At 37.4% G+C, this 12,914-nt stretch overlaps 1 protein-coding gene across 1 annotated transcript in view; it reads right to left on the bottom strand.

The window, feature by feature from the left end:
• Window positions 1-3,303: 3,303 nt before the first annotated feature.
• The window catches only part of LOC128636188 (phospholipase B1, membrane-associated), a 100,433-nt gene continuing 90,822 nt past the window's right edge, over window positions 3,304-12,914 (bottom strand). The window contains exons 13-16 of the mRNA XM_053689236.1: window positions 9,981-10,088; window positions 9,789-9,884; window positions 9,419-9,490; window positions 3,304-3,688 (exon numbers count right to left, since the gene is read on the bottom strand). Coding sequence (XP_053545211.1) covers window positions 3,569-3,688; window positions 9,419-9,490; window positions 9,789-9,884; window positions 9,981-10,088 — 396 coding nt within the window. The 3' untranslated portion in view covers window positions 3,304-3,568. The remainder of the gene's footprint in view (window positions 3,689-9,418; window positions 9,491-9,788; window positions 9,885-9,980; window positions 10,089-12,914) is intronic.

Raw genomic sequence — 12,914 nt, 5'->3', positions numbered from 1 at the left:
TAGTAATAATCTCCCCTGTCTGCTGCTTGTGCTGTTTGCGTGTAGTAATAATCTCCCGTGTGCTGCCTCTGTTGTGAGCATGTAGTAATAATCTCCCCTGTGTGCTGGCTCTGCTGTGTGCATGTAATAATAATTTCCCCTGTCTGCTGCTTCTGCTGTGTGTGTGTAGTAATAATCTCCCCGTCTGCTGCCTCTGCTGTGTGCGCTGTGTAATAATCTTACCTGTCTGCTCCTTCTGCTGTGTGTGTGTAGTAATAATCTCCCCTGTCTGCTGCCTCTGCTGTGTGCGTGTAGAAATACTCTCCTGTCTGCTGCTGCTGCTGCTGCTGCTGTGTGTATGTAGTAATAATCTCCCCTGTCTGCTACCTCTGCTGTGTGCATGTAGTAATAATCTCCCCTGTCTGCTGCCTCTGCTGTGTGTATGTAGTAATAATCTCCCCTGCCTGCTGCTTTTGCTGTGTGCATGTAGTAATAATGTCCCATCTGTGGCCTCTGCTGTGTGTGTGTTGTAATTATCTTCCCTGTCTGCTGCCTTAGCTGTGTGCGTGTAGTAATAATCTCACCTGTCTGCTGCTTCTTCTGTGTGCGTTTAGTAATAATAACAGTTGTGTTTACTCATAATAAAATGTTGCGTCCTTGTTCATACAGGTGTGGTGGCTGTTAGGGATGGGCAAATGTGCTGAAAGTGTAATTAGTTTGGTAAAATGAATAGTCCTGTGGACATTCCATTAAAATTCGGTAATCTAATGTTACTTTCGTTTTCAAATGTAACATTCAATTTAACAAATACTATTCAGAAGTTCAATAGTTCATGAGGTAGGGAATTTAGTAAATTGATACATAATAGATACAAATTTATCAACTCAAATGTTTCTATTTCGAATATTAAATAATTCAAACATTACATTTAAAAAGAACATTAGAAATAATATTACAAATATATAGATTAAAAATATATCGATTTGAATTTTCAAATTCAAATCAAATTTTTAGAAAATGTATAATTGAATATTACATTTAAAGAAAGCATTAGAAATACTATTACATAAAACAAATGTTAGAATATCTTGTAAACATTCAAAACGAACAAACAAATGTGTTAAAGTTTGTTTCAATTGTCGAATCTTGCAAAACAATCGCTCATCCCTAGTGGCCGTGTGGGTAGGGGTGTTTAGTAGCTGGTGAAGCCACCTCCCTGAAATTAGTTTTCGCAGGTTGGATGTCTTCTTTTTCTTCTCTCTTCATTATCCTTCTTTACCCAATCTCCAATTAACCTCACCTCTTGCTTTCTCTCTTTTATTTACCCTGTCTAATCACGCTCTATTTTTTCTCTTTCTACCTTTTTGTTCTTGTCTTTTAGTGAAATCCAGAGCAATTCATATTTAGATTTATTTGGTTCATTTTTGCATTTTGTTTTGTGTCCAGGGGCCTTACATTTGAGGCATGCCTAAGGCCTCACTAACTCAAGAGCCGCCTCTGTCACTATATATATCTATGGTGCTGGAGAGGAAGGGATCAAAATCTCTCTACACACATACGCGCATGTGCATCTGCTCACTGAAGATCTGGACAGGGAAATAGTTTGAGTTATGAGCTTGTTTTACATCAGGACAGGCTGTAAAGTCAAAGTACTGAAGGTTCACAGCAGACAGAGAAGTACAGATATTTTAGTAGGTGCCACAGGTGTAGCAATGCACTGATAAGCCCTAAAATCCACTGGCCCTTTAAAAGCTAACTGGTTGGTAAGTGCAGAGTCACTTAAGATTTATAGCTGTACCGTTTGGAGTGATCTGTAATGCCTAGAGGAAGCATTTCCACTTTGATTTTTAGTCTGCTTTTCCCCTTCTTTGTAACTCAAGTCTGTTACTGCTATGTCATCTGCAGAGTGTGAATAATTTTCTGTCTGGCTATATAATTACCTTAGACCTCCTACTTTCACAGATTCCACACTTCAGGCTCACTGTCGGCAAACTCACACTTTTTAGAGGAAGAGGGAGGAGGTTGGAGAAGGAGTCTGCTGCACAGCCCAGTCTGGAGAAGGAGTCTGCTGCACAGCCCAGTCTGGAGAAGGAGTCTGCTGCACAGCCCAGTCTGGAGAAGGAGTCTGCTGCACAGCCCAGTCTGGAGAAGGAGTCTGCTGCACAGCCCAGTCTGGAGAAGGAGTCTGCTGCACAGCCCAGTCTGGAGAAGGAGTCTGCTGCACAGCCCAGTCTGGAGAAGGAGTCTGCTGCACAGCCCAGTCTGGAGAAGGAGTCTGCTGCACAGCCCAGTCTGGAGAAGGAGTCTGCTGCACAGCCCAGTCTGGAGAAGGAGTCTGCTGCACAGCCCAGTCTGGAGAAGGAGTCTGCTGCACTGCCCAGTCTGGAGAAGGAGTCTGCTGCACAGCCCAGTCTGGAGAAGGAGTCTGCTGCACAGCCCAGTCTGGAGAAGGAGTCTGCTGCACAGCCCAGTCTGGAGAAGGAGTCTGCTGCACAGCCCAGTCCAATCCCAAACACTTTTCCACCCTGTGTATGACTGGAAAATCTTGCTTAGAGTTCCCCTGATCTGCCTCTGAAAATGGGCTTGCAGCAGATACCTTAATCTAAGTCTATCAGTCAGCCCTAGTGGCTGCGGCCCACCAGGAAATCTCACAGTGACAGGTAGGCCAGTCTGACCCTGAATAAAACTTTTATAGCCCTTTAATTATCAGTTCTTTCTCCATTTTGCACATTTATGTTTAGAATTGGAAGTCTTTTCACTCATTATACCAATCTCATAAGGCAAATACTTAGCTAAGATATTACCCTATGAAATAATGAACACAAAGGAACTTCATTATAAAAAGCAATTGGTATATACTGTAAGTATAAAATAACACACAATAGTATGTACGTATATGTAGTAGAATATAGTTTCACCACCCTTTAAAAACACTTAGTAACACACTCTATAAATGTTATACGTTGTTCTCATTTATTATATACAAATATAAAACTTATTTAATAACTTGAAACACATTTCTCAGTCATCTTGGACAATTCTATTAGGCATATCCGATTGTCATGGACGTCATTATGCCACTTTCTTGTTCTACGGAATAATTAATGTACCTATGAGGTATTTATGATTATAAGAAGCACATCACTTTATATATATATATACCGTTCACAATACAGTGTTACCCTCCTTAGGACATCTGCCTGGGTGCAAACATGCAATGGATACTCCTGGAAAAACGGATGCACTCTCAGGTCTTTTTAGTGAAGAAAAAAAAAAAAAAAAAAAAGTATATATATATATATATATATATATTGTGGACAGCTGCCTAGTTTTTCTAATAATAAATGTAGCCCTATACACAAGTATATGATTGTCCCCTCATGCTGGTACAGAGTTACGCCTGTATCAGCTATTATATCAGGTTGTGTAGGAATGGGCTACATATGATCCTCGCTTCTTTCTATTGGACATTTAGAAATCTTAGGCATTGGCCCAGTTCACCAGTTGGCATTTCTTGGCTGGAATAAGGATTTTTATGTTGGTTTTGATGAACATAAGTTATCTCTTGTGATGATCCTTATGATATAAGCTACCAATGCAGGTGTAGGACGAACAGCAGAAGAAGTCCGTATTGTAGCACAGAGACCTTGTGTAGATAGGAACCATTGGTATCATCACTTAGTTCTCTGGTGTAAATGTACGGATGATCCTGCAGATAAAAGTAAAAGCATATCTAAATCACAAGAACTTTCTATGATGTAGAACATTGATATTGATGTTTGTCAGCCGACGGTTCTACTGCAACTTTATGGTGGCTTATTTACTAATTATGGACCTGCTTTGGTCATGCTGAGAAACAAATGCTGTACAGCTTCTAATTTAATGTATGTGGATGTTTAACAGGGGTGGGGAACCTAGACAAGTGCAAAGCTGGCACCTCTGGGTTACCACCATACTGCTTGGGTTCATTACATGCTGATGGGGGGAAGACCCTCTGGAAAAGACTGCACTTTTAGCACTCTCATCCTGGACCTTTGAGGAGAGATACTAGGGACACAAATAAAATATAACTTTTATTGGTATGAAACTAAAATTAGTGACCCAGTGTGAGAACACATTAAAAACAACTAAAGATCTGATGACATTATTTGTGTGATAAAAATAATATTGCCTTTGAAATATGTTATAATGTAAACAGGAATGCGTATTGTACGGTTACTGTATATATAAGGCCACCACTTTCTAAAGCTCAATAGGATATATGCCTCATTAATCGATAGATTAAAAAGTAAGATAGAACAATGGTATCTAATATAACTCACACTTTTATTGGTAATCTGTAGATGGAGATATAAACAGATATAGGTATTTTCCCATGTAGTATGTTATGCCTAGACACATGATGGATATATTTAGGTAACTGAAGTATAGCCACACTTATATAAATCAAGACAATGTTTTTGGGAGTACAACAACAAAGTACAATATTGTAGCTTTTTATTATGTTTGTTTTATTTTTGCAGCCTAATGGCAACAGTTTCAACTGGTTCTGTAGTTAATATAATTAGACACCTTATTTTGGTATAAGAGCCCTTGAACACAAGTAGCTGCCACCCTTGTAAGAGTGTTAGGTTGTATGAACTATTAGAGCACCTTGAAGCAACTAAAAGCTTTAATTTGTGTCTCAATCTCCTATTCCCAAGTAGTTTAGCCTGACTTTGGATAAATTATTGTATTACTATATCGCCCTTATATAGGGTTATTATGCTAACCAAGTTTGTCTGGTAACACAGGTTGTAGTACTTGTGGGTTATAGGCACTTTAAAATTTGTATATATTATAGTATTGTTTGTTCTTTTTTTCAGGTTTTTATATGTTTTTTGTATTTTTTACAATCAACCACTTTTTTATTGCACTTAATCACTTTTTGGATTGATAGACACTCAACAATCAAACATGTTTTCTAAAGTCTTTTGGTTTTTTTTAATTTTTTAAGTTTTTAAGCTTTTGAAAAGTTCACCACCTTATTGGAATTTTTGCATCACCACATATCCTTTTTTGTCACCATCTTATCACAACTTTTATCATCTTTGGACACAGGATAGGACACTGTTTTGTCACTACCCATTTTTTGGATTATCCCAACTTTTTTCAACATTTTTTCACCTATTTGGACATACAAGAACTAGTAGTAATATCAGGAACACTCACTGTGTAACACCAGGAACACTAACTGTGCACTTTGAGCTTACTAACACTCATTAAACGCATAGGGGCGGCACTGCAGGCCACTCTCTCTTCATTCATCATTTGTTTTTATGTGTTTTTATGTGTATTTTTCATTATTGTAACATGGATCCATGAATAGTCTTTTCTTTATTGTTATTGTTTTGTGAGGACATCATATATTTTAACATATTGTTGAATAAAATTTTAGGTTTTAAATTTTAGGTTTTTAGTACTTCTACATATTTATTATACCTATTGTGTAATTTACAGTCCCCTTCCTCAGCCTTATTTGGCACTCCCCTCCACCCCCCTTCTTATGTGTCTTACTTGCTGGGTCCACTAGGGTACCCGCTGAGGAGAGCCAGAGGATTATCCCCTGTCCCCTTCCCTCTCTGTTTTTTGCGCAGGATATACACATTTCTATTAGACCTTCCATTACTTACAGACGTACATGCAATATTAAAGATATGATTACCAGTAGTCATCTACAAAGACATAAAACCAAGACTTCACTGGCCCCAGGATCACATAAATGTGGCAATTGCAGTACATGTAAATATATCATAAAATCAGATCATATAATTGATAGGTTTAACACCATTCTATCAAGAAATTTATCAGTTGCCAGAGGGAGTAATATATGCTTTAAAATGTAAATGTGAAAAATTTTATGGCATGACGACACGCAAGCTCAAAACCAAGAGTAATTGAACACCTGCGGAACATAAGAAACACAGAGAAAGATAAACTAGAAGATAAAACTCTAACCAGTGTAGCCAGCCACTTTTTACGCTATCATAAGTCCAATACAGATGAATTACAATGCCAAGGCATAGAAAAAGTTAGCCTAGGTATCAGAGGAGGAAACCTTGAGAAAAAATTACTAAAAATAGAGAGCAGATGGATATATCTACTCACAGTACAACCCTATGGACTAAATGAAAATAATAATTTTTATGTCCATCTTTAAGATAATTTCATACAAACAAGTATACATTGAATTGATCATCTGTATCGGAATATGTTCTACTAACAGTCCAATGTACCTAAACTGCTGTTCACTTATTCATCATAATAATTTCACAAATATCCCCAAGGATAAGACTAATTTGCCAGGTTTGCCCATCCTTTAGCTTTTTACTACCTTCCAATTTTTACTCTTTTCTTTTAGCACATTTGCTGCTAGATTACGAGTCTTGCTTTAGGGTTAAAAAGCAGTGTGGAGAGGTCCCAATGCTGCTTTTTAATGCCCGCTGGTATTACGAGTCTTGACATGACAGGCCCACCGCTCACTTTTTTGGCCAGACTCGAAAATACCGCAAATCCACTTACGTCAATTGCGTATCCTATATTTTCAATGGGACTTGCATAACGCCGGTATTACGAGTCTGCCAAAAAGTGAGCGGTAGACCCTCTCCTGTCAAGGCTGGTACCACATTTAAAAGTCAGTAGTTAAGAGTTTTATGGGCTAACGCCGTACCATAAAACTCTTAACTAAAGTGCTAAAAAGTACACTAACACCCATAAACTACCCATTAACCCCTAAACTGAGGCCCCCCCCCCACATCGCAAATGCTAAAATAAAATTTTTAACCCCTAATCTGCCGAACCGGACATCGTCGCCACTATAAAAAATATATTAACCCCTAAACCGCCGCACTCCCGCATCGCAAACACTAGTTAAATATTATTAATCCCTAATCTGTTGTCCCTAAAATCGTCGACACCTACCTACATTTATTAACCCCTAATCTGCTGCACCCAACATCGCCACAACTATATTAAATATAATAACTCCTAAATCTAACTCTAACCCTAACCCTAACCCCCACTAATTGAAATATAATTTTAATAAATCTAAATAAAATTACTATCATTAACTAAATAATTCCTATTTAAAACTAAATACTTACCTATAAAATAAACCCTAAGCTAACTACAATATAACTAATAATTACATTGTAGCTAGTTTAGAGTTTATTTTTATTTTACAGGCAACTTTGTATTTATTTTAACTAGGTAGAATAGTTATTAAATAGTTATTAACTATTTAATAGCTACCTAGGTAAAATAAAGACAAATATACCTGTAAAATAAAACCTAACCTAAGTTACAATTACACCTAACACTACACTATAATTAAATTAATTCCCTAAACTAACTACAATTAAATACAATTAAATACAATTATTTAAAGTACGAAAAAAACAAACACTAAATTACAGAAAATAATAAAATAATTACAAGTTTTTTCAACTAATTACACCTAATCTAATCCCCCTAATAAAATAAAAAATCCCCCCAAAATAATAAAAAGCCCTACCCTATACTAAATTACAAAATAGCCCTTAAAAGGGCCTTTTGCGGGGCATTGCCCCAAAGTAATCAGCTCTTTTACTTGTAAAAAAAAGTACAATACCCCCACAACATTAAAACCCACTACCCACACACCCAACCCTACTCTAAGACCCACCCAATACCCCCTTAATAAAACTTAACACTAACCCCTTGAAGATCACCCTACCTTGAGAAGTCTTCACCCAACCGGGCCGAAGTCCTCAACGAAGCCGGGTGAAGTGGTCCTCCAGACGGGCAGAAGTCTTCATCCAAGCCAGCCAGAAGAGGTCCTCCAGATGGGCAGAATTCTTCATCCAGGCGGCATCTTCTATCTTCATCCATCCGGCGTGGAGCGGGTCCATCTTCAAGACATCCGTCGATGTCCAACTGAAGAATGAAGGTTCCTTTAAATGACGTCATTCAAGATGCCGTCCCTTGAATTCTAACTTGCTGATAGAATTCTATTGGCTAAGTCATGTTAGGGTCCGTACTCAGTGTACGCCGATGTGTGTGTGGATGCTACACTAACCAGGATGTAAATAGTATCTAAACACCAACAAACACTCTATGATTATAAATATAGACAACAACTTCAGTTCTTCTAAATAAACATAACATTATTCTCTAAAACGATTTAGATATTTACCATCTTATGCTGATATGCTATGGTAAAATGACTGTTAGTCTGTTCATAAAGAGTATCGGAATACTAACCTATAACCCACAAGTACTACAACCTGTGTTACCAGACAAACTTGGTTAGCATAATAACCCTATATAAGGGCGATATAGTAATACAATAATTTATCCAAAGTCAGGCTAAGCTACTTGGGAATAGGAGATTGAGACACAAATGAAAGCTTTTAGTTGCTTCAAGGTGCTCTAATAGTTCATACAACCTAACACACTTGCAAGGGTGGCAGCTACTTGTGTTCAAGGGCTCTTATACCAAAATGAGGTGTGTAATTTTATTAACTACAGAACCAGTTGAAACTGTTGCCATTAGGCTGCAAAAATAAAACAAACATAATAAAAAGCTACAATATTGTAACAACTGAATATACAGACTGTATTCCCAACAACATTGTCTTGATTTATATAAATGTGGCTATACTTCAGTTACCTAAATATATCCATCATGTGTCTAGGCATAACATACTACATGGGAAAATACATATATCTGTTTATATCTCCATCCACAGATTACCAATAAAAGTGTGAGTTATATTAGATACCATTGTTCTATCTTACTTTTTAGTCAATCGTTTAATGAGGCATATATCCTATTGAGCTTTAGAAAGTGGTGGCCTTATATATACAGTAACCGTACAATACGCATTCCTATTTACATTATAACATATCTCAAAGGCAATATTATTTTTATCACACAAATAATGTCATCAGATCTTAAGTTGTTTTTAATGTGTCCTCACACTGGGTCACTAATTTTAGTTTCATACCAATAAAAAAAATATATTTTAAATGTGTCCCTAGTATCTCTCCTCAAAGGTCCAGACTGAGAGTGCTAAAAGAGCAGTCTTTTCCAGAGGGTCTTCCCCTCATCTGCATGTAATATTTGAACAATGGACAGCACACCTTTCCCTTCTTAAATACATATTGAGACTGTAATTGAACAGTCTCTAAACCATTAGAATTATAGGAAAGCTAGTCGCTGTGGTGCCACTGTACTTTGGTTGTGTACTGCTTGGGTTCATTGGCTACAACTTTAATACTTTTTCTTATTAATCCTTTTTCTTATAAATCCACAGAATATCAGGTTTTAAGCCTTAATTGTTGATACATATTATGGATTTAAAATAAAAAATAATTTGAATGTTCTTATCTATAACAAGTGATCCCAACCCTTTTATACCTTTGACGGGCATATCAGCTGCACAGGTTCAGAGAAGGTTTTCAGATGAACTTTTTCACCATATGGCTGAAACTAAACAGATAAAACAAACAAGCAAAAAGCATACACAAATAGAAGTGGTTTTAAGAGATATGCAGTGGGATAGAGAGAGGTAGAGGTCTATATCACATATTGTACATGAAAGATGTCCTTGTATAAATACTTTTGGTATATTCAGTGGTTATTATGAGGGATAGTCTGTTAAAGACCTCACAAATTGCTTCCTAGGAGTTATTAAATGACATCATATAAGAAGAAGCCAGTATTCACAATAATAAGAGTCATGGAGAGACTGGAGTACTATATAGTGTTGTCCTAACATACCACATACCATATTATTCCATAGACCTTTTGCCAGCTGCTCATGACCTTTAATAGTGAGGTGAAAGCAATCTAGAGTAAAGAAGGAGTAATCGATGTGGCCATTCTGGAAATAAAAATAAATAAATAAATAAACAAATAGAGTCTCTGAGTGGAACATTTTCATTGTGTCACCTGGGTCACGCAGCCATGTCACACTCACATGATCTAGAGCAGGTGTAACGTTCCTTAAGAAGGGTTGAAGGACCACTCTGAAGTCTTTCTTTCCATCATATCTTCCTGAGGTTACTATCAGTTGCACCAGTTTTTCCTGGTGGGATAAATCAACCTCAAAGTTGCATCATATTCCAAATGACAAAAGATGACATTTTGTATACAGGAACATAAAGCAAGAGCAAGTGTTATGGCATGTTTTTCCATCTTCATGCAACATCACAAGGACACTAATAATTTAGAACCTAAGTCTGTATGAGAACCAACAATTAAGGTACTTTTTTAAGGAACGTGGAATTACATTACATTTTCATTCTTCAGACAGAGCTTACAAGCAAACAAATGTACCTCTTTCACTTGGTATCCTTTTTTAAAAGATAGTTTCTTTCCATGAGAGCAAACTAACGTGGCTCAAAGGAGTGCACGTGACTTGAGCACTATGGGCCCCATGAACTAAAAGGCAGATGGACAAGGTGACACAACTTAAAGGGACAGTCAACACCAGAATTTTTGTTGTTTTAAAAGATAGATAATCCCTTTATTACCCATTTCCCAGTTTTGCATAACCAACACATTTATAATAATACACTTTTTACCTCTGTGATTAACTTGTATCATCTTCTGACAGCCCCCTTATCACATGACATTTTATTTATTATCTATTGACTTTTATTTTAGCCAATTAGTGCAGTGTCTGCCACAACTCACGGGCGTGCTCACAATGTTATCTATAGGGTTTACCTGAACTAGCTCTCCCCTGCTGTGAAAAGCAAATACAAAAGCATGTGATTAGAGGCGGCCTTCAAGGGCTTAGCAATTATCATATGAGCCTTCCTAGGTCTAGCTTTCAACTAAGAATACCAAAAGAACAAAGCAAAATTGGTGATAAAAGTAAATTGGAAAGTTGTTTAAAATTACATGCCCTATTTGAAACATGAAAGTTTTTTTTGGACTTGACTGTCCCTTTAAGGACCTGTCTGCCTGGCTTTATGGACACTCTACTTCCTCTGCCCTCTATGGACTTCCTTGTGCAATACCACCCGCTGCCTGTAAATCACCTCAAACTAACGTGTTTGAGTATTTTATCTCCACCACCTCATAGGTGGCACTGAGAGTAAGAAGCAGCAGTCATTGAGCCCTCTATGCCAACAGTGAGTGTAACAATGTAAAACAAGTTGCCTGTAGGGGGAGCTTTAGGTGAGTGACAGAAGTAATTACACACACAGAGCTGCCCTGTTTTATTGTCACTGCACACATTTTGGCTGTCCCCTATTCAAACACAGATAGACCCTTAGTTTGTGTATTCTTTATTACATAGTGCTTCTAGGTATACATCTGTCATATTCACTAGCTTAGCATAGATTTTAAAGGGATAGTAAAGTCCAACTTAAAATTTCATGATTCAGATAGGGCATGTCATTTTAAACAACTTTCTACTTTTCTCATCAAATTTGTTTTTTCTCTTGTTATTCTTAGTTGAAAGCTAAACCTAGGTAGGCTTGTATGCTAATTTTTAAACCCTTGAAGGCCGCCTCTCATCTAAATGCATTTGACAGTCTTTCACAGCTAGAGTGCGTTAGTTCATCTGTTTCATATAAATAACATTGTGCTCATGCATGTGAAGTTATTTAAGAATCAGCACTAATTGCCTTAAATGCAAGACTCTCAAAAGATCTGAGATAAGGGGGCAGTCAGCAGAAGCTTAGAAACAAGGTAAGTACAGAGCAAATAAACACAATCTGCCAGATTACGAGTTTTGCGTTAGTCTTAAAAAGCAGCGTTGAGAGGTCCCAACGCTGCTTTTTTTCTAACGCTGGTATTACAAGTTTGGCAGGTAGAGGCTCACCACTCACTTTTCTTCCGCGACTCGAGGCTACCGCAAATCCCCTTACGTCAATTGCGTATCCTATCTTTTCTATGGGATTTGCCTAACGCTGGTATTACGAGTCTTGGAAGAAGTGAGCGGTAGACCCTCTCCTGTCCAGACTCCTACCGCATTTAAAAGTCAGTAGTTAAGAGTTTTATGGGCTAACGCCGGTACATAAAGCTCTTAACTAAAGTGCTGCAAAGAACACTAACACCCATAAACACCTATTAACCCCTAAACCGAGGCCCCCCCACATCGCAAACACTATAATAAATATTTTTAACCCTTAATCTGCCGACCGGACATCGCCGCCACCTACATTATACTTATGAACCCCTAATCTGCTGCCCCTAACATTGCCGACACCTACATTATATTTTTTAACCCCTAATCTGCCGCCCCCAATGGCGCCGCAACCTAACTAAACTTATTAACCCCTAATCTGCCGACCGGACATCGCCGCTACTTTAATAAATGTATTAACCCCTAAACCGCCGCACTCCCGCCTCGCAAACACTAGTTAATTTTTATTAACCCCTAATCTGCCTGCCCTAACATCGCCGACACCTACTTACATTTATTAACCCCTAATCTGCCACCCCCAACGTCGCCGCTACTATAATAAAGTTATTAACCCCTAAACCTAAGTCTAACCCTAACACCCCCCTAATTTAAATATAATTTAAATGCATCTAAATAAAATAACTACAATTAAATAAATGATTCCTATTTAAAACTAAATACTTACCTGTAAAATAAACCATAAGATAGCTACAATATAACTAATAGTTACATTGTATCTAGCTTAGGGTTTATTTTTATTTTACAGGCAACTTTGTATTTATTTTAACTACGTACACTAGTTATTAAATAGTTATTAAAGGGACATTGAACCCAATTTTTTTCTTGTGTGATTCAGATAGAGCATGCAATTTTAAGCAACTTTCTAATTTACTCCTATTATCAAATTTTCTTCGTTCTCTTGCTATCTTTATTTGAAAAAGTAGGCATCTAAGCTTTTTTTTGGGTTCAGAACTCTGGATAGCACTTTTTTAT

The sequence above is a fragment of the Bombina bombina genome, chromosome 1 (assembly GCF_027579735.1).
Source record: "Bombina bombina isolate aBomBom1 chromosome 1, aBomBom1.pri, whole genome shotgun sequence".
Taxonomy (NCBI): Eukaryota; Metazoa; Chordata; class Amphibia; order Anura; family Bombinatoridae; genus Bombina; species Bombina bombina.
This window is presented reverse-complemented; position numbering and strand designations above follow the sequence as displayed.